General features: G+C 42.5%; 1 protein-coding gene across 4 annotated transcripts in view; it reads right to left on the reverse strand.

Annotated features, from left to right (window-relative positions):
• Positions 1–22399, reverse strand: part of FGD5 (FYVE, RhoGEF and PH domain containing 5) — a 117079-nt gene that overhangs the window by 38262 nt on the left and 56418 nt on the right. For 2 of the 4 annotated variants that reach the window (XM_052776689.1, XM_052776685.1), the window contains exons 4-8: positions 19684–19742; positions 19543–19573; positions 6916–7071; positions 4915–5067; positions 1058–1145 (exon numbers count right to left, since the gene is read on the reverse strand). In XM_052776689.1, the coding sequence (XP_052632649.1) occupies positions 1058–1145; positions 4915–5067; positions 6916–7071; positions 19543–19573; positions 19684–19742 (487 nt within the window). Of the gene's footprint in view, positions 1–1057; positions 1146–4914; positions 5072–6915; positions 7072–19542; positions 19574–19683; positions 19743–22399 lie in introns of all 4 variants that reach the window. The other 2 variants (XM_052776686.1, XM_052776688.1) reach the window with 2 other exon arrangements.

Genomic DNA, 22399 nt, shown 5'->3' on the forward strand with positions numbered 1-22399 from the left:
CTGCTGCATCTATAGGAGTCCCTTCTAATATGCTGTGCCCTTCATCAGCTGTTGAATATGGGCAAGGTTTATGGATTCCTTTTTACTGTCCCACACATAAGTCATCTTGCATCCCTCTCCACCCACACATATACATACTCCCAAAGCATTTCTCCATCTTTATGTCTATGGATCCTTGCTCTTTTGTGTTCTGATCTGACTAAATTACTTGACAACACTGAGATTCATTGTTACATTTCACCATTTCCTTCCCCAACCAGTTCATCTGTTAGAAGCCTAAACTTCACAGTTCTTTCTAGGGGCCACATCCTGCTTCAGAAAGCTTGCTCCCCTTACAGGCTCAGACTTGCTAGATTTGCTGTGGCTTGCAGAGAATGAGCCACCAGAGGGAACACAACCCCCCTTGGAGACTCCAGGTGGGAGTGATATATATGGTCCTGAATGTAAAGGGAAGATGTTACTGTAAATGTAAAATCTGTAAATGTACTGTTAATGTAAATTTGGATCTCTGTCTCCTACAATGCAGAGAAATTGGACTGGGATTTTGACTTAAACTTATCACTAGCCTTAGGTGTCCTGTACATAGGGCTTAAGGTGCAGTACTGGGTACAACTGCTTTGTTGATAGAGTATAAGTGGATGGTGCTTGCCACTGTCATGCAGGATGCAATGCAGAGTCCCCTTGCTGGGGATTAAAGTCCCCTACTGTCTTTGGTAATTGCCCTTGACATAAATAAAATCAAACCTTTTTGCTGGCAGTGAGGCTGAACTCTGCCTCTCCTAATTCATGGAAGGAAAAAGCCAAGAATGAATGGCTAAAATCACCTGACTACACTTTTTTGTGACCTTTCAGCATGGTTGTGCTGAAGAAGTGCCCACTCCTTCCTAGGCTCTCTGGCATTTCCTGAGTCCTGTACTAAGCATATTGAAGTTCCCAGGAAATCCCACACTGCTTCAGCCCTATTTTAGCTGTCTTGACACCAACATGTGGCACAGTGGAGGCACAGAACATCATGGGAGGGTTTCCACTGAGTAGCTTTGACAGTGATTTTACTGACCTGTGAGCAGCACACGATACTGGAAGACACGCTGCACCACTTTCAAAAGCTGGTGTTTCACACTCTGAGGGCTGCCACCAGAGCTCTGCTGTCCTCAATGAAAGGGAAAGGAAACACAAAGATCAGGGATGTGTGAGCTCAGCAGCAAACTGTCATCTCCACCTGATACGTACAATGAAAGTTTGCTACCAGTTGCAGGCACAAATTCCATTGAACCATTCCCAATTTACCCAGCTTGCCAGGGGGTATTGTCTTTGTGACTATAAAGAAGTACTGTAAACAGTTTATTTCCTATGGCATCATTCACAAATAGTTTGGACTCAGAGGGAAAAGGGAGGAAAGTGAATACCATTTAGAAGGTAAGCCATAAAGATTTCAGGGTGGCATCAGAAGGCAGAGGTATCAGATCTCAGTGAGGCTTGTCATTGTTGTTCCTTTTTTGGACTGAAAGTTTCTTCTGCCTGCAACTTTTTAGTATCTTATTTCAAGACAAGGAATTGAGCAAAATACAGCAAGTATTGTGATTGAGTTGGAACTCAATGTCCAGAGAGTGTTTACAAGAAAATAAAGTGAAGTCGTGATCTGATTTAACACACACATGGAAAAGTAGCAGCATTTTTCTCTTTACCTTTACCCTTTAGATTCAACTCAATTGCATGTTGCCACATATCAGGCCCAGTCAGTATGGGTTTATGAAAGGCAGGTCCTGCTTGACTAACCTGATTTCCTTTTATGACAAAGTGACCCACCTAGTGGATGAGGGAAAGGCTGCGGATGTTGTTTACGTGGACTTTAGCAAAGCCTTTGACATCATTTCCTACAGCATTCTCCTGGAGAAACTGGCTGCTCATGGCTTGGATGGGCATACTCTTTGCTGGGTAAAAAACTGGCTGGATGGCCAGGCCCAAAGTGTGGTGGTGAATGGAGTTAAATCCAGTTGGTGGCCCTTGACAAGTGGTGTTCCCCAGGGCTCAGTAGTGGTGCCAGTTCTGTTTAATATCTTTATCATTTATCTGAATGAGGGGATCGAGTGCACACTCAGTAAGTTTGCAGACAACACCGCATTTGGCGGGAGTGTTGATCTGCTTGAGGGTAGAAAGGCTCTACCAGAGGGATCTGGACAGGCTGGATTGATGGGTCAAGGCTAGTTGTATGACATTCAGCTGAGTGCCGGGTTCTGCACTTGGGTCACAACAATCCCATGCAGTGCTACAGGCTTGGGGAAGAGTGGCTGGAAAGCTGCCTGGCGGAAAAGGACCTGGGGGTGCTGGTTGACAGCTGGCTGAATATGAGCCAGCAGTGTGCCCAGGTGGCCAAGAAGGCCAATAGCATTCTGCCTTTTGTCAGAAATAGTGTGGCCAGCAGGACTAGGGAAGTGATCATCCCCCTGTACTCAGCACTGGTGAGGCTGCACATCAAACACTGTGTTCGGTTTTGGGCCCCTCACTACAAGAAAGACATTGAGGTGCTGGAGCATGTCCAAAGAAGGGCAACGAAGCTGGTGAAGGGCCTGGAGCACAAGTCTTATGAGGAGCAGCTGAGGATAACTGGGGTTGTTTAGTCTGGAGAAAAGGAAGCACAGGAAAGGGGCTTGTAGCGACGTGGGGGTTGGTCTTTTTTCCCAGGTAACAAGTGATAGGATGAGAGGAAATGGCCTCAAGTTGTGCCAGGGGAGGTTTAGATTGGATATTAGGAAAAATTTCTTCACTGAAAGGGTTATCAAGCACTGGAACAGGCTGCCCAGGGAGGTGGTTTGAGTTACCATCCCTGGTGGTATTTCAAAGATGTGGCACTTTTAGGGACATGGTTTAGTGGCAGTGTTAGGTTCACAGTTGGACTCGATGATCTTGAGGGTCTTTTCCAACCTAAATGATTCTATTCTGTAAGGGCTCAATTAAAATAGGAAACTTGCTATATATCTATTAAGTGTCACAACACTGCTGCAAAAACAATAGCAAGCCACAAAACTCAATCCTCAAAAGTCTCCACATCGCCAGAGGCACCAAGAAACAGAACCTTACAGTACCCGAGAGGAGTGGCACAAAACCCAGATGGTTCCTTACAAGGTCTAAGCCCAAAATCCAGTCTAATTTAATGGGGTTTCAGTGTTCATTGATAAACATTTCTGAAGCATTTGCCACTTGTGAAGGGACAAAATGAGAATAGGAATCTAACTGTTTAAAGGAAGGCTGGCAAGAGACAACATTTTCCAAGGCAGCAGAGATGTCTCTTGTTACTGCATTACTCCTCTAACTGGCTGATTACCATCACCAAATGTGCATTCAGGGTTGTGCTGAGCATTCCCAGTCCCCCATACTCAAGTCAAAGGTGCCAGAAACAAGATGAGGCCCTAAATTCTGTGTTGTTAGACTGGAAGGCTATAGTGGTCATGCTTTAAAAAAATGCTATAGGAAAAGGACTGAGACACACCTCCCCCTCATTTGTGTGCGTATGCATGCATGTAAGAGGGCAAGAAGTTACAGAGCTCACTGATTCTAGGGCAAAATCCTGCTGATCTCATCCTAGGAAAAGCCTCATCTGCTTTCTTAGAAATAAGAGCTAAATCTCAGGGTTGATAGTTAAGACAGAAGTGTGTAGGCCTGTGGCTGGAGGATGCTGGGAATACAGGCTTTCACTAGAAAGCCTGCATTTGCCAAGTTCATGTTCAGAGCAGTGTGAGCCACTAGAGATTCCCTCAGCTGCTAACAGGAAATAATTGTGACTGCAAGGTATCTGTTTGTAAATGCTGACTTCCAAATGTCTTCTGAAATTAATTGTTATCCTTAATATTTCACATGTGCTGCAGAGAAAAACACAATCCATACCCCATAGAGCTGGCATTCTAAATAACCTTTAAGGTCCGATCACTAATTTATCCTTACAGCCCCTCTGCCACCCAAGTGCACATTGTTATTTCTCTTACCAGATAAAGATAATAAGAAACAGGGGTTCTAGACCCACAATAAAGCAGTGTAGCTTTTAACTATTTTAGCTCAATAGAGTCAGTGTAGCTCAACTGAACTTTCCCATCCACATATGGGTTTATGCTTTTGAAATTATGTGAAGTGGCCACAGTGCCAGTACTTTAAAAAGTAATCAGGAATCATGGAATTTCTGTCACATGTATCTTGATGGTGTTTTTCAGTTATTCAGCACCGATGACTGAGTTAACACAACTGGAAAATACCTGTTTCTTGCTACATGGCCAGGGATTACAGGCCTAGAAGTTACAGACCATTCAGGGAGTCTAGATGAAAAGAACCCTGTTTGTGTCTTCCTGTGCAGTTCAGTGTTGCCTGTCACAACATCCTCTGTAAACAGAGGAAGCAGTTAACAGGCATTTAAAAATGCAGAGAAATGCAATTGTAAAGATGTTGTGGGTTGATTGCTGCCAGCAGCTAAGCACCTACCTATACAGGCTAACCCTAACTTCATCCTGGCCAGACCCAGTATAAAAGAAAGGAATGAAAATGCAGTGAAAGAAGAGACGATATGAAGAGATGGTAATAATAATACTTATTAACTCTAACACATCCTCAAAGAACTTGATAAGTTAATATGTGACTGGAGAAACTACTCCATTATGTGCATATATTTCAGCAAAATATAGTCACGGATCTTAGATTCACAAACATACATTCTGTATGCACACACAGGGGTGTGTGGGTAACAGACACAGAAACACAACATGCACATGTGAACACCTCACTTCAGTTTTAGCACCAGGATGTGTGAACAGAGCTATTCTCTCCTTTTATCCTGTGTGAACACTGGTGGAGTTGCAGAAAAAGTATCTTTGAGTAAGCCCTGTGGCACAACCATGCATTAATGCAGGTAAAAAACCATGGGAGCCTTACCTCAAACTCCTGAATTATGGTAGCCAGTTGGGAATATTTAAGGCAGGTTTCATCTAGCAAAGACAAATTCCTATCAAACTGCATAATGTATGCTGTGTGGTGATTCAGCCTTGATTTTCTGGAGAGAAAAACATCAGCAACTTTCTGGTGTTCCTCCCTAAGGCCGCAGAAAGAAAAGAAGCAGCAAACAAATAAATAAATAAAAATTAAAGAAGAACCATACTCTACTCCTTTCTCATTGTATTAGACCCACAGTGGCTAAGGATATTGTGCAGCTAAAGCCTGGGTTAAATGGCAGGAAAGAGGCAGTGCTTCATGGACATACTGGACAACAAAGTGGGCGGCTGTTCAATGGGCACCATGGGGGGCTGATCCTTTGGATGTGCCTTTGCCATGGCAGCACTGTGTGTCCATAGTGGGTACAATGTCTCCTTTCTGGACACAGCTTCTGCTTCTCCAAACAGACCTTCCAGCTGCTGCAGTGCTTTGAGCACTGGTTGTGGGGGATAATACAACGTCTTCAGTTGTAATATCATATCTTCAGCTCTCCTTCATTGCTCCCTTCTCAACACTGCCCTACCATCATCCGTCTCAGCACCCAGTTGCACAGTATTGTAATATTTATGAAGCACATACAGGGAGAGAACAGGACAAAATCTGTGACTGCAAAAGAGTAATCATAGTTAGGAGAGGAACATGAGCTCCTGGGGATGTCAGAGCAACAGAGTGTCTGGGGGAGCTCAGGCACGTTGAAGGACTTACTGGAAGGTTCAAGGGTGGTGGTCACCTGGGAACCTGTATGAGTGCAGCCATATGCCATGTGTCATTCTGTTGTGTTGACAGCATTTGCAATACAGCCCTCTTTTTTCTCCAGTGCCACAGAGTAGTTCTGGACAGAATCTTAGGGCACTTCCAGTTGTGTCCCTTTTGTCTGAGAGAACAGGCAGCATGCTGCTAGAGTAGGACTATGACTTCTTTAGAATGCAACAAGCCATTTTAGATCCCAGCCGAAAACACCGCTTCTGTTTGTGCTATGAGTGTATAAATCATAAATCACTGATGAAATTTTTTAAGTCTTTCTGCCATTTGTAACAGTCCCTTGGTGGACATGAACCAATATAACATTCCCTTTAGCCTTTTCTTTCCTTGTTGTGTGCTTTGACTTGGACTCCACCAAGGTGGAGGTGTGAGGCTGCATGGTCCATCATAAGCTGTCAGAGCCAGAGTAGTTCAGTCTAGGCCAGGGCCTGTGCTAGCTGCTGTAGGTTTAGTCAGCTTGGGTCTGCAGAGGTAATTTCTCTTAGACATTCTTATTCCAGCAGTTTGATACACTATGGCCTGGCAGCCTGGCTTAGGTCAGAGGTCTCCTTAACTGAATGAATTTTTGAGATTTGTCTGTCTTAGGCATGGTCTTATTCTCTCATGGAAAGACTTGCCCTATAAGGATGTTTGGCTTAGGTGGAGTCCCTCAGCAGGCTGACAGCGTCTGTTTGGCTTGGAAGCCTAGCCCGTGCAGAGCCCTGCCTTAGTGCTGGGAGTGGTGGGGTGTCCCTTATCTGAGAGCTACGCAGTGGCTATGTAGATTTCTGTAAGCAGATGATTCTTTAGAACCAATTCTGATGTCTGTTGTTCCTGCTTCCTATGGCATGAGTCTGTGATCTTCAGGCCATGAGTGTGAAGCTGCTTGGTGATGACTGTGAACTGGCATCAGAGGATAATGAATATGAAGCAGGCTGTCCTCACACTGACTGACAGGGCTATTTTGGAGTCATGGGCTGTGCACTGCATAAATGTTTCAGTATTTGGTTTCTTAGCCTGACAGCCTCTACATTTACTTCCTTCCTGCCTGTATGCAAAATCTGCCAAAGTAGTTCAGGTTCCACTCCTATCATGTCTGCTGGAATCCCAGCCTCCCCGCCAGTGGGATCAAGGAAACGCTGACGAGTTCACCCACCTGCTGTGAAGGGTATATTAAGGCTACCAAACCATGCCATTCTATACTTGCCATTTAAGGACTCTTTCTTCCAGTTGTCCCAGGATGTCTTGGTGTAATTCATAAATTTCAGGGAGTTCACTTAAGCCCTGCTTGAGTTTAACTTCTTCCTGTTCATTTTCACCTTCTTCTCCAAGCACTTTCAAGATACCTTCATAGAAATCCTGTGAACAACAATACAGAAATTGGGCAAACAGACTTAAAGTCTCTTTTCTGAAATTATCATTACAATTTCTCAACTCCTAAACTCTGCTTTAGTCATAGCATATGTTTTTTTCCATCCATTAGTTCACACACATTTTCAGCTGAATTCCACAATGCTGTCAACCCAAAATTGAACATTTCACCTGACCAAGCCATCAGACCCTTATGCATACAATGAGTTTGGTATCTTTTTATTTACCTTGCCTTTTTTTCCTGTTTTTCTGGGTGTAGCTGGTCTCATTTTTATAGCGTTTCTTAACCAGAAACATAGTTTTTAAAAATGAAGGATGAGATTCTCCTGTCACTTCATTGGGTCCAACAGCTTGACATGAAAAACATCAATGTGTACAAGTCTTGTGCACTTTGCAACACTTGTCTCCAAATGTGAACTTAAAGAGAGGAAGAAGCTATACATTTAAGCTATGGAAGAAATAATTTTCCCTATGAAACCTAACTGAGACCTTTTTTCCTCATCTTAGAAATGGTTTTGTTCCTGAAGTGGTTTATAAATTATGTGGGCACAGGAGTAATTTCCTCTATATTAAAATGTAGCTAGCTCTGGTACATAACAGGGCATCTGTTTAAGAGTGCATAGCAAAATGTTTCCCCAGCTTTGACTTGGAAGTGAGGAATAAGGCCTCCATCTCAAACTGCAGTGATAATTTGTATTAGATCCCCAGGCATTAGAAAATCATCCCAGCAGCATCCAGCAAATATTTTGTGTGCAAAACATTGCTTAAAGTCTCCTTCATCCAGAGCTCTGGATGCTGAAATGTTTTCAGGTAAAAGCCCAATTCCTACAATATCCATCTTCTCTGCTTCATGCTTGTAAAGGAGCCTTTGCTGGCACCTGGATACACTCGAGAGACTTTAGCTCCTGTGGTGCCCTGGCCCTTTGCAGGTTCCTACCAGCCACTGTTTCTTTCCCCTGCCTGCTGCTGCCAGACACATCCCCTCTTCACAGGCAGTGGCTAGAGAAGCTCAGGCATTTAAAGCTGCCTGGGCTTTGTGGAGGTCTGTCCTGGTTTCAGCTGGGATAGAGTTAATTTTCTTTCTAGTAGCTGACACAGTGTTATGTTTTGGATTCAGTATGAGAAGAATGTTGATAACACATTGATGTTTTCGGTTGTTGCTAAGTAGTGTTAAGACTAAGTCAAGGATTTTTCAGCTCCTCATGCCCAGCCAGCAAGAAGGCTGGAGGGGCACGAGAAATTGGGAGGGGACACAGCCAGGACAGCTGACCTAAACTGGCCAAAGGAATACTCCATACCATGTGACATCATGCCCAGTATATAAACTAGGGGGAGTTGGCTTGGGGGGGAGGATCGCTGCTCGGGATCTAACTGGGCATCAGTAGGCGAGTGGTGAGCAATTGCATTGTGCATCACTTGCGTTGTATATTCCAATTCTATTATTATTATTGTTGTTGTTGTTGTCATTTTATTATTATTATTGTCATTATTATTTTCTTCCTTTCTGTCCTGTTAAACTGTTCTCATCTCAACCCATGAATTTTACTTTTTTTTTCCTCATTATCTCCCTCCATCGCACTGGGTGGGGGGGAAGTGAGTGAGTGGCTGCATAGTGCTTAGTTGCTGGCTAGGGTTATACCATGACAAGGTCTGAATGCAAACTGTGGCAATGGGGTGCAATGCAATGCACCACACAACAAGGCAGGAAAGCTGATGCTGGGCAGAGGTATAACTAATGTTTTGCTGCTGAGTAGCGTGAGGCAGCTTCCTAATCCAGGGATTCTGGCTGCCTTTGCCAGGAGCTAGGGCACTGTAACTAGATGGTTTATTATCTGTTGTTCAAAAGCAGCAGCCTTCATTCAATAAAATTAAAAGGGTATGATTTCAGCACCTGCTTCTTCAGTATTGCTACAAAGTACAAGTAATTGAAAAGCTTTAGTATAGTATTCAGTGTTTGCCTGAGGATGGTCCTCCAGAGCTGTTACAGGTTTAATTCTCCTCTGTATTCCCTGTAAAGAGATGACTCCGTGTGTTCCTCCATCAGGGTCAGGTTGGGCTCTTACTGTTGAATTTCCTATTTCTGCTAGTCAGGTCTTCATGGGCAAAGTATCTGAATCTCAGTTTTTCTATGAAAATAAGTGAACAATTAAAAACCTAAGTGCATCCCAGTTTGTGATGAGAGCAGAAACTGGACATTCATATACAATTGCTTAGAAACTAATTCTGTGAGTGCCTTTTCTAATCTTTTTCTGCATCCCAATAAGCCATGAAGTGCATGGAGTTCTTATTGCAAAAGATCAGGAAAAAAGGGGTGAGAGTGAAAACCGGAGTAAATAATCAAAACAGGTCAGTAGAGAGGCTACATTAACTGTGAGGTTTGAAAGCTCCTGGTGACTCGTTTTGGTACAGCAGCCGCAGACTAGGAGATTGCAAAGCTTCCTTCCTTATAAAAATACTGTCTGTCCTTATCTGACCTTCCTTTCTTTTTTGTGTGTGAAGGTAAGGCTAGGGGATTGCAGCATTCTCTGTATGCCTACACATGCCAATTTTTTCCAGTAAGTATCAAATCGAGTATTGTTTTTAAATTCAGCATTAAAAATACTTGAACGGAGGCTTTGTAACTGAATATACTTAGATTCACTGACTTTGAAGCCAGGAGGGACCGTATTGATATGATGTGATCTAGTGTGGTCTGGTCAGTAGTCCAGACCACAAGACTTATTAAAATATAGCATTACTAGGAAAACAACCAACTTTTAGATTTAAGACAGAATCTACCACATGTTATGGATACGCTAACACTGCATCCTGAGAAAAAACCACAAGTCCCAAAAGGGGCTTTTGGTGATCTCATGAAGGGTCAGGTAACTCATAACCACATACAAAGCCCAAGCATCTAGTCACAGCAGAGCTGCTGTTAAAGCCCTGGTTGCATCCTGTCAGAGTAAGGCCATCACACCAGGAGTTGTTCTTCCAGCAGGTTCACACTGAGCTCTGCTTCAGCCCAAGACCTAGTGTGAAGGAAGGCTTTAGTGTCTGACCAGTCTGGCCAGATCCATGCTGCGAATGTATTTTTTCACATGCTACTCTGCAAACAGTGAGTTATTATTAAAACCAATGTTTTTTCAAAGATATATTAAAAACATTCTCTGTCTGCCCATAGAAGGCAATTCATCAGAAAAAAAAAAATGCAGCTGCTTTAACAATTGCTGGGAAGGTGATTCTGCTGGATGAGTTAATAGAAATGGCAGCTAGCTTTTTCCACTCAGAGACCGTTTCCTGGCCTCCTACCCCACTGTATGTGATGTGGCCAAATGTGCTGTGAAAGGGAGCAGGGGCTTGATAAAAAGAAACCTCTAAGGTCGCACAGCTCATTGAAAGATGCCAAGCTGTTTCTATCTGACCCTGAGCCAGGATGGGATAGGTTGAGTATCTTCCTCTGTCAGGATCTAGTGATCATGAAACCTAATGCCAAAAAGTCAGGTTCTGTTCCCTGAACTTTTAGGGACAATATTAAGAACTTCCTCAGGGTGTACTGGGATTTACCATGGCATTTCTCATGAGACTGGCTTCTGCCTAGTTAAGTTTTATAAGTACATGGAATAATTAAGGAGGAGTCTGAAAGAACTGATTTCCATGAAACTTGCTAATGTCCAGGTATGAGCAACTCAACAGAGTATGTTTCACTGGGGATCCATATTTTACATTAGATAGTCCACTTTAGTTTGATTAAATCAAGGTAGCTGTATTGATTTGAGCATGCTGGGGATCTGGCTGGTATGACTGTGGTCCCGCTGAAAGGTTCTATAAGCAACAGGAGAGCCTCTGAGCAAAGAACTTCAAAATTCCTCTCTCCTCACCAGTAGGAACTGACTCCAGGCAAGAGCAGTTTTTAGTCTCCTCAGATTCATTCCTGGCTTTTCTGTTGTAACACTGTCAACTGTAATGTACATACTGGCTCACTATGAACTGGAACAACTGGAATATCTAATAGATGCTAGCCAAAAGGAAAGTCACACATACACTATGTTTTTTCAGTAACTATGACAGATGAAGCATTTGTTTTCTGAAAAGCCACTAGAACTAGGTAAAAAAAAGATCATGATGTCAATTTGCTTTTTTATTAACTATATCCTGGGTAAAACAAGATCATAAAAATTTCAGAGAGAGTATTATTGTGTTTCCTAATTATCTAGATCTGATTTCCACAATGTGTCCTGCCCCAGTACAACAAATAATCCCAACGTTGTGCTATTCCAGCTCCCGTTTTTTTCTGGTGTGTTAGTAAGCCTAACTACATATTTCAGCCAGCATACACTCCAGAGGCCTTCCAACCAACTAAGCCAGTCAATCCCTCTTCTGGATGCTCTTCCTAACTCAAAGGAATCTGCAACCTTTCAAAGTCCTCAGTCATTGTAATTAATCCAGACTGGGGAAAGGGAAAGAATCCAAAGGGTTCTTTCAGCTTATTGTGCCTGGGGAAGTGAATAGCTGTAGTAAGTTCACTACTGATGTGCTTAAGTAACCTATTATGTTACAGAAATGTCATCTTTTCCAAATTAACATGGAACAGCTCTGTATCTGTCCACTTTCCACCATAGCTGAGCAACAAGACTAACACTCCTTTCCCACAGCATCTCAGTGGATTTAATTAGTCATTAATTGCCTGCCCCTTTGATTATAATGAATTCTCAGACAAATTATTTAATTCCAGTTGCCTGAATAGCCTGATTCTTAATGATTAATAAAAAACCCGCAGCATAACAGTAATCACTATAAACATCCATTAAAAAAAAAAATTATGCCACTATTGAAAATGCTGAGTGCCTGGGAAGCCATTAATCAAATGCAAAGTGCTTTTGCAGTCTCACTAACTCTAGTCAATCATGGCACCTGAAGGGCTCCACGTCTGTCACCCAAGCCCCATGTCTAAACACAGAAGGTACCAAACACTGAGTCCATATAATTCCCTGCTGGGTCAAATCTTTCTTAGAAAACAGCAGCATGAACTGAAGTCGTTCAGTTTAAGGCTCTGGCATGACGGCCACAGAGCTCAGTCTCATCCAGGGGCATATGAGCCTACAGATCTCACTCCTGTCTTATGCCTATACTTGCACCAGTGTTTGTGTGTGCATGTGAAAGCATAACCCAAGCTGGCTAGGTGACAGAGAAGGTTAGCAATTGCGCTATAAAAATACATTTTTGAAACATAAAACTTTCCATTACATTTTGGGCACCCATAAACAAGACCTTTGCAGTCATCCAATGGCCAAATCCCTAACATCCCTGAAATAAACCCTACAAATAATTAAGTGAAACAAAGAGGATCATAACCCACAGCCACAGAGGTTGGTTGGTTGGGGTTTTTTTCTTCTTTTGTTTGTGCACATCACTAACTCACACAAGTTAAATATTTTTCCCCAAGAATGCCTCTGAAGAACTTCTGTTCTCTGCTGCAAATGGAGACTGTAACCTGGAGCCTGTTATAAGGGCACAAGACATGGAGGAATGTGGGGTTAGTTTCAACAAGATCTTATGGTTTATGTGGAGCACTGCCTAACTGTCACATGCTTGGCTCTTGGAGTAGAATCTGATACCCTCTGTGAGATGATGAGGCTCAAGCTGGTTGCTGCGATGAGATGCATTAGAGATGCTGGCAGTGCCTGCTAATGGTAAGAAGAAACAGTGACTACAGGAAAGTTTTGGGAAAAAAAAAAAAGATTTAGGTACCTGGCTCAGGGCTACAGAAAGGTGACCCAATTTACCTGGGATCAGCAACCTGGAAAACTTTGTAGCAGGTAGTTATCTCTAGGTACTATTTCAAAGGAGTCAGCAATGCCAGCAACCAGAGGTTTTTGGTAGAGCACTTAGCAAGGAAGTTCTCTGCAGGATACAACATCTATGTGAAATGTAATATTCTAATCCAAAGGTAAAAGGGGTAGTTAATGGGACAAGAGTTAGTTCTGGGTTTTGCTTCCAGGATTTTGTGAGCAGATGCAGAAAGAGTGAGTTTGTGTATTAAATCTCTCCAACAATGGGGCTGAATATGCTTTGGAGTCCAGCTGCAAAAACCAATTGTAGCAATCCTGTATGCATATCAACAGCCATTTTGCAAGATGGATACATCCCATACATATTGTGGTCCTTTCTGCATTTCAGCCCTGCTGCCAGTTAGCCTTTAACAGCCTGAGAACATTTAACCTTGCAGGACCCTAGTGAAAGGAAGGAAAACTAATCTCTTGTCAGCTAAGCCACTGCTTCAGGCCAGTAGTTTACCCAGGAGAAAAAACTGCCTGTATATATATATATATATATATTTGCTATGTTGGGGGATTTCTCTTCTTTAACGTCTACTTGAAAATAATCCAGGGTACGGTAATTCAGTCTGGATCCAGAATATCTGTTTGCTTTTTCTGTGTATAACCGAATATGCCAAGTTAGATCAGTTCATCCAATGGCCCATGGATCCCTGGGGAACCAGGGACTACTGCAGCCAGTCTAGTAGGGGTAGTTAGGAAATGATAGGACTGAAATCAGTCTCTACCGTCACTGGAAAAGGTGATGGTTCTGCCACCTGCAATAGGCTGAAACCAACTGTGTAGATTAGAAAGGCGAGTAGACCGGAGGAGAGAAAGTCAAGATTTTGACTTAATGGTGTAGCTAAACAGATAGGTCTATTTGAAAGACAACATTTTAAAGTTTGTCAAGAAATGCTGATCAGTTGCTAGACCTCCTTCTTGGTTTTCTGTTGTTATTTGTTCATCTTCTAAAGCAGCAGTGTGTAAGATGCTAATCCAATCAGAATGGAAATCCTAGTTCTTGCATATTGACTACAACAGCAGGAGAATAGAAGGAGAAGGGAGTACACCACCATTATACTGGCTTTGCCGATAGTAATTTATAGTCCTACTGTTTGACCAGCAGTTGCTCTGCAGGTGGGAATGGAGGTTCCTTCTCACTGGCTCTCAGCACTGTGTTCCCAGTGTCAGGCCTGCTTTCAAGCTAGAAATTGTGAATTTCTAGTAGAAGATGGTGGTTGTAGAGCAAAGCCACACTTTAACAGTTCAAGAGAAATATCTGAAAGGAAAAGTATTTCTGTGACCAAAAAGTGTACATTAAACTAGAAGGACCAGATTGCTAGACTCTGTGGCTGGGTTAGAAAAGCTCTGAATGCCTGCAGTCTAAGTAGTATGTTCCAGATCTTGGGTGCTGAAGCAAAGTCTCTACCTGCTCTTTGTTGCATTGTCTCACTGGAAGGAAGGAAGCTTCTGCCTGCAATAATGCACAAAGCAGAATAGAGCTCAACTGCTTCCCACATTCTGAAGTATATTCCTGATGTTGATAATGAGGGGAAGAAATCTTAACTCAAAAGGAGTCTGATGCAGTGCTTTGAAGAAGCTAATCATCTGCTGTTCTTGCAGTCACCTGCTACAGAAAAACTATATAAATTTATACCAACCAAAGCTCTGACCTCTAATGCTGTCATGGCTGAATCAGGTTCCCTGCTTATACCTCTACTCTGTTAAAGAACAGGAAAGGACTGACTGGTGAATAAATTCACCTAGGATATTTCTACAATTTTCAAGGAGAATTCTGGTTGGGGAGATGTGCGAGTTTCCATTAGGGAACAGAGCTGAGGAAAAAAGCTAAAAATGGAGTGTATAGAGCAGATGCGTTAGTGGAAAACCACGGCCATTTTTCTGCCTCAGTCCCCACATGGGGATACTGGCACTTCAGCTGCAGAAATCATGTCTGCACACAGCATATTTACCTTGCTCACGCCACAACTCCCACCTGGCATCAAGTCTTCTATACTTTTCAATAAATAATGAAACATACATGCATCCAAAAATCATTTTGCATGTATATCTAGAATCATAATTGCTTCCCAAGTCAAGCTGATATTTTAATGAACTGATAATATTGGGGAGTAAGTGTATTTGACCCTTTGTGAGTGGGCCAGGGAGGACAACAGGAAATCTTACTGCAGCCAAAACTTTATACAGCTGAAGTCTAGACTGATTGCATAAAATGGTGCAGGCTTTTACAACCACTTTCACTTTTAAAATGAAGGTGGATTCCACAGGTACTGCATATTGCAGTCCAATGCTCTTTTGGACACCTAGGCATTACACTTGAGGGGAGGGTGAAGAGATCAAAGAGGGAGAAGAGAGTCTCCATATTAAAGCTGAATGCAGGCATGAGATGCTGTACAGTAAGCTGTAAGCCAATTCTGACTCATGGGTGGTTCCTGGAGGTATCTTCATTACCACCAGCAGCATCTTTCCTGATGATGAAAGTGAAAGTGTCACCCCTGAATTAAAAAGTGGCACATCTCCTGTAGCAGCGTGAGTGACCCTTGATCTGCACTGAGCAGTGATCTTCCCAGATTTCTCATTACTGAGCTCAGCAGAAACAATGCCAGATGAACAGCAGAAAATACTATCACAGCAGACACAATTAGTCTCTTATCCTGCCATTGCAGGGTACAATCTAGGTCAGGAATCCTGACCTCAACACACACTCACATGTAGTCAAATACACACATTCATCCAAAACACTGCAAATGAGTTTCAGAACTGGCAAGCTGTAGAGTATGCGTTGCGAATACTGTATCAGTGGAGCTTGTTACCAGGGAGTTGTCCTGATGCCAAATGTACTAGTGTGACTTCCCTCTCCTTTTAAGAGATATACAGATTATCTGAAAGCTATTTTGGCTCAACATTCCCACTGCAGAATCTCCCTGCCTGATACGTAGCTATTTTCCCACTGCTGATGAAGACAACAATGAATAAATAAATAAAAAAACCCAGCCTACTGTAAGTGAGGGCAGGCTATTCTTTTGTAACAGTGCATCTTAAGGCTTTTATAAGAGCTTCAGAGGGTCTAACAGCTAGCTTTTCATTTAGCCAGCACGTTCCATTCACTAAAGCATTTAATTAGGAAAGTAATGACTTGATTGGTCCAGCAGAACTTTGAACATCATCCAAGAAATTCACAGTAGTAAAAAAGGCTCAGCCAATCATTCACTGGAAGTGTAAATAATTAGAAAGATGGAGTTCTGTTTTGTCTAACATGTAATAGTGGCTCCTAAATTAGACGTTTATTTTTTGTTCTTAAGAACATGCTGCCCACAAAAATTCTGGAAGTAGAGGTTAACTAGTGAGCCTGACTTCATGATAATCTGCATTTATGTACCTTCGAGTTAGTGACTTGAGCACTAAGATGATTTTTTTTTATTTCCTAAGATTTATTTTGCAGTCAAAAGCCTTGGGGATGCCCAGTCCAGGGTTGGATCCCAACCTGCTCCAAAGGTTGGAGAACCAGCACATTATATCTATTCATATCATATTCATACCCATATCAATGCTGAGGAAGCATAAATCTGGGTCTTGGTGTTTCTAAGAATTGTGGCCCATTGTTATAAGGAAAATGCAAACCAGGAAACAGGATCAACTTTCTTTGAACAGGGAGGTGTTGGGGCTGGTGTTTTTTCAGTGCAGAGCTGTGCTTTTAGGTACCTTTATTCAGTAAATGCCTCGGAGGAAAGTAATAATGACTTCAAAGGGTTTTATGCACCAAAAGGCGATTTTATGTACAAAAGCCAAAGACAAAATAAATGTGAACATGGTACACTATCAAGCAAATGCTTGATCCCATACAGACTGGGATCCTGAGGCAGAGTGAGTCACACTAAGTTTGATTTGTGTACATCAAGTAAACTCATTTGAAATAGACTGGCTGAAGGGAAGTGAATAAACTAGACTCTTGGTCCTCAAAGGTGATGTGTGAAACATTAGGCTGAGAAAGCAACCTGCAGCATTTTTGTTCAGGAGCTAGCGCTAAGAAAAAGATGACAAGTGCAGCCTGCATTACTGGGGAAGAAAAATAGGAGAAAAGAATGACAGTTTGAGAATTAAATGATCCTGAAGGAAATGCAAAGACTAATCAACTTCGGAAAACTAAATTGTGAGTACCAGGAGATCAGGCACTTGGACTGCAAGGCCCGGCCAGTCCCATCTGCTCAGTCCAGAATGAGTTCTTAACTCCCTGCTCCAGAGAACTGCATTACCTTTGAGTAGGGCAAGTGACAGCTAACCCTTTAGATTATTATCACTACTACCACACCAACTGATACCAAGTTTGTGAGCTAACACAATGTTTCCACTCTTTCAGTTCAATAGCAGAGTGGGTGTATGGAAATGTCATCATTTTGGCAATCAATCAATTTATTAAAGTCTCCGTTGAAAGGCCAAACAGATTCTGTTATGCTGAATGAATAGCAGCTCCAGCCAAGCCTGGAAATTAGATGGGAAACTGCTCCTGCTGCAGGCTTAAGAAAAGCCTTTTTTCCTTTCTGAAAGCAGCTAGGGTGTGGTTTAGTTCCTTGCCTTTTTTACCAACATATGGCTTTATATAAGAAGATGAGACTTGAGACTTGAAGGTGAGCATTTAGAAACTGTTTTCTTGATAAAGTCCATGATGGGGAACAGAGAGAAATGTTTGCCTGAGCTGAGATATGACTGTCAAGGAAGCCTTTGGTCCTAACTGGCCATGACTGGGGTGTTGTACCTTGAGGGCATTTTGGTGACTCTGTGGTCACTGGTGGTTGCTTGTGACATCTGCCAGTGGGACCTGTGTCAACAGCGAGTGCACAGCAAAGCACAATTTTTTACTGTTGTGACTATTCCTAATGCTATTCAAATATGCAAAAAGGAGTAAGTAGATTATTGTAATTTTTTGCACTATGACAGTATTGAAAAGCCTCAGTTAGGCAATAATACTCCTGTAGTCTGAGTGACTTACATGTTGTAAAACTGGTAAGGGTTTCTCTAGATTTCTGGAATAATACACTAGGCAACAGGTGAATATAAATTTTTCAGGCCATGTTAGTGAGCCACTTTTATCTCCTAAAGGTATATGGAAAATACTAGGATAAAATGCAAAGGAGAGGCCTCTCCTAGACACCTCCGCTAAATCCAGTACACTGTACATGCACTCTAGTACAGCCCTACGTTTCCATGCTGTTGATAATGTACCAAAGTACAAATGTACTTGGAAATGGAAAATTAAATACATTAAGAATGTTTTAATTGGATGCATCTAATGAAGATACAGAGTGGCTAATACTCTCTGTGCATGGTAATTTCCTTTGTGTACATTCCTCTTCTATTTTGATTTAGAAACTGGCAGAGGCTTTTCTCTTTTTTTTCTTGATGATACTTTTGGAAATCTTAATTTCAGTAAGGAGATCTGTAATCCGCAGGTAAAGGAACCACCCTGGCTTCTCCAGGGGACAATGGATAACTACAACTGTGTCTCACTAGTGTCAGATAATGTGTTTGGCTGTGCAGAAATCAGAGGAAAGCCAGGACAGATAAGGCAAATGGCTAGGCAGGTTATCACCGATGTATCAAAATATTGGTAGATGCCAGCTAAGCAGCTAAGTCCCCTGAAGTGTTTTGTTCCCAGCTGACCAGCTTGGCAGTTTCTGATTTTTTGAAATGCAATCATCTGCAAGGTGTTTGTCACATAAGGCTGCTCTCCTGTCTCTGCTGCCCAAGCCTGAGAAGGCTCTTAAGCTTTGGCAGCTTGCTTGAGAGGCACAATGAGCAGGCAGCAATACAATGCTGACGTCATTACTTTTTCTCTCCATCAGAGTTCCTGTCCACTGCTAGGGTTTGGGGTGTCCTCCAAGGACAAACTGGGGCTACTTTTTGCCTTCTCAGGGAACTTCTTTCCAAGCAGCAGTGGGCATGCTTTTTGTGGTGGCTATTATTCCCTACTGCCTTGCAACTAACAGCCAAGAAAGATGTTGAGAGTGAGGCTACTTAAGCTGTGTACCAGTCTCCAAGGAAGCAGTGGCAGCTCTGTTAAAGGGACACAAGGTCTTCTGGGACAAAGCCACCAGTGGGTTTATACCATACAAGAGCACTCTATCAGGCACTACAAGTGATTCTTTGTGTGTGTTCCCTCATGAGTTTCTGACACCAGAGTCTGTATTTTGCCCATAGTGACTACCTGTGTCACAGTGTGGATATCCAGGCCACACTGGGTATTACTGATATTGCATTATCGGAAAAAAGAAGCTTAAAAGGAAGCAGAGTGCATCTGTTCAAACCAAATCCCCATGCTTCATAGCTCTGCTCCTGTCTAAAGAGAGAGGGTTCACCCCTGTTTATCACCATCTCCTTCTCTGCACTAGGCTTACTCTGCATCTACACCAGTCTCAGAGCCCCAGTAAGCACTGTTGGTTAACACTTTTCCCTGTGAATGACAAATGCTAGATTTGAGGATCTGTAGCAAGAGCAGATTAGTGGCAGACATATTCTTTGCAATGGTTCACAGTAAGCCATTCCTCCTCAAATTGACCTCAGCCGCTTCAATGCTTTTATGTCTTCTAAATTGCAGCTAAGTAAAAGGGCAATTGGGTTTCTGTGATTAAAATGATTTACTTACCATACGTAACAGCTGGAGCATCTCCACATATCTGGGGAAGGAGACAAACTTTTATTAATTGCCGTGAAACCAATGCTGAAGGGTGGATCGCGTAGCTTCAGTTTTAGGAGAGCAACAGATAGGTTGTAACAATGAACTCACACTTTTTCTGAAGACATCAGCTCCTGGGCAATGAGGTAGGCTCTGGACTGGCCTTCTTTCTGTCAACAGCAAAAACCAGAGACAATTAAGAGATGTCACTTCCAAGAAGTAAAGCAGTGTTAGAGAGCACTTTGAATTGACATATTCCTTCAGTAAAAATAGTGACCAGGCTTTTATTCTTTGTTGTTCAGTGTCTGGCATCCTGGAGTCCTTTCCATGACAGGGTGTTTCCGCAATTCAAATACTAGTAATATAGTACAATATAATAGCTGCTAAGGCAGATGTCAAGTTTGAAAAGAAGCAAATGGGGCAAAGGGCTTTATTGCATGCTAAACAAAATGTCTAAGTTAAATTGCCATAAATATCTCCAGAAAGCAAACAGTTCAGTACTCCAGCAGACAACATTGTTTGAAATCTCAGTGGCATCTACTTAACTGGTAGGGATCTTAGAAGACACAGAAAACTGTGAAAGAAGCGAAGTGTATGGCTTTGAGGTGCAAGTGGCTAATTAGGGTATTTTGCTCCTATTTCATGACTCATATTTATGGTAAGAAATGGCCAAAGCATGGAAATATTTACTGAAAGGAAACTACTGGGAAAAGTTTGACTTATTTAGCAGTGGTGAAGTAGGGAACTAAAACAGTAGTCTAGCAGTAGTAAAGAAAAGCAACCCCTCACTGACCTAAAGTGGACTCAGGGCAGATGAGCTTAGCAGCAAGACTTTGTGACATTGTTTGCCAGACCAGGTATGCTGGAAACTCATTGCTTACAGGTCCTGCTTCTGAAAGCCTACTCAGGAGATACTGGGACTTGCTGAGATGTGATGCAGTCCCTTGGTGTAACCATCAGGTGGGAAGTTTGTGGCTATATTTCCTCCATATATTCTGCATGAGGGGGCTGATAGGGGTCAGGGAATGTAAAGCTTAATTGGGACCCCTCATAGAAAGTATTGATAGGACCCCAAACCCAAATTCAGCTTCCTACAAATGCTGGCTTCCCAAATCACACTTGATGGATCAGATACACAATTGGGATTTACATAGCAGATCTGAGCAGTAAAAAATGTCTAAGCCAGTTCAAGCTAAATGCATTATAGACTTTTTACTCTCTTTCCCTCCTCCTCATTAGCATTTCCTTGAGTTGCAGGTGTTCTGTCACACAAAAGAAGTATCTGAGTTGCTCAAAGTCCCTTTCCATTGTCATGGTGAACCATCTATAGAGGGACCAGCTTCTGGATTTCAGGATTTTCTCCCCCTCTCAAATTTTCTGGCTCATTCTGCCTGCAGTAAGCTGCAAACAGTGTACGAAAGAATGAAACATTCCCTGTAGTGCTGGAAGCTGAAATTCAGTCATGTCGGTACTGGAGTGTAAAAATCCCAGTAGCAAGGTCAACTGAAACATAATCGAAGCAATTTCACTGCCCAACATCCGTAAATCAAGAGAGGAATTAGTGATGGAACAGAATTTACATTTTTAAGATTCTTCCAGTTTTAATAACTTTAGGTATTCATTACAAAAGCAAGGAATTCAAGCACCAACAAGTGAATTCACCACTGCCTATTTCAGAGGAACCAAGGGCCAGTCAAGCATGTTGCAAATAGATGTCAGTATTGACTGCACACATGAGCAAAGGAAAGGCTTCTGCTTGCATGAGGAGACTAAAGATCCCTTGCTGCTCCATAAATTTTCACCCTGGGGGTGATGGACCCCAAGGAGGATTATGATCCGATCAGTAGTGAATACAAGTGAAAAAGAAGTCCTTGAACCCTGATGATGATGGGTTAAATGAATGAGGCTTCATGTATAGGAAATGAACAGTGTCACAGTGACATTTTTTTCATCTTCAGTTTATTTCTGTGTACTTTTACTGGGAGGCAACTGAAGATTGCAAGAGCCAAAGGAAACACCGAGAGTGAACTACTCATCAGTCTCAGGTGTCTAATCTGTCTCTCCTTTAGCACCAGGAGTCTGAGGGTATATGTCCCCTAGTGCTTTGTTCCTTTTTGCTGATGGGTGCCAAAGAGCATGCTTTGAATCACTTACTTTTGGAGAAACATACTACAGTTTAATAGAGTGCACTAGAAAGATCTTACATTTTTTCCTTAGTTTCACTTTCCTGCTACAAGCAAATATTTGATTTCCCCTTTCCCCCTGATTCCACTTTGTGAACACCTCTCGAAGATCATGAAGTGCCTCTTCTGGTTGTCCCAACTGCTGTAGGAACATGCTAGAGGCACTGATTTTTCTGTTCTCTTTCATTTCTCTACACAGGCATAGCAGAGCAAATGAAAAGGGGTGTGTTTCTTTCTGGGTCACCTGGCCCAGTGCTGGCTGTCCAACACGTCCTCTGTGGACAAGCCTGGCTCAGCTGTACCAAGAAGCAGAGTGCATTTCCACAGCGGACCAGGCCCACCTTCCCTTGGCGTACACACAGTGTCGCACTCTGTAATTCCTCTTATGATTAATATGTCTTAGCCAAGAGACAAAATACAGGGACCCCAGTGTCACATGGCCTGTCTAGGGCGAGTTTGAGACAGTGTCTCTAGGCGTTGCCTGTCTTGTGTTATTTAATTGCTGTTTGTTTAACCAGGAAATGAACTCGGAGATTGACGACAGTGTCCAGGGACAGACTTCTGGGAATAGGGGGTAGAGGGGGTGCAGGTCCCTCAAGCATCAAGTTTCTGAAACAATGTCCAAGCGATTATTATAACATTGC

This window comes from Harpia harpyja, chromosome Z, assembly GCF_026419915.1.
Source record: "Harpia harpyja isolate bHarHar1 chromosome Z, bHarHar1 primary haplotype, whole genome shotgun sequence".
Lineage (NCBI taxonomy): Eukaryota > Metazoa > Chordata > Aves > Accipitriformes > Accipitridae > Harpia > Harpia harpyja.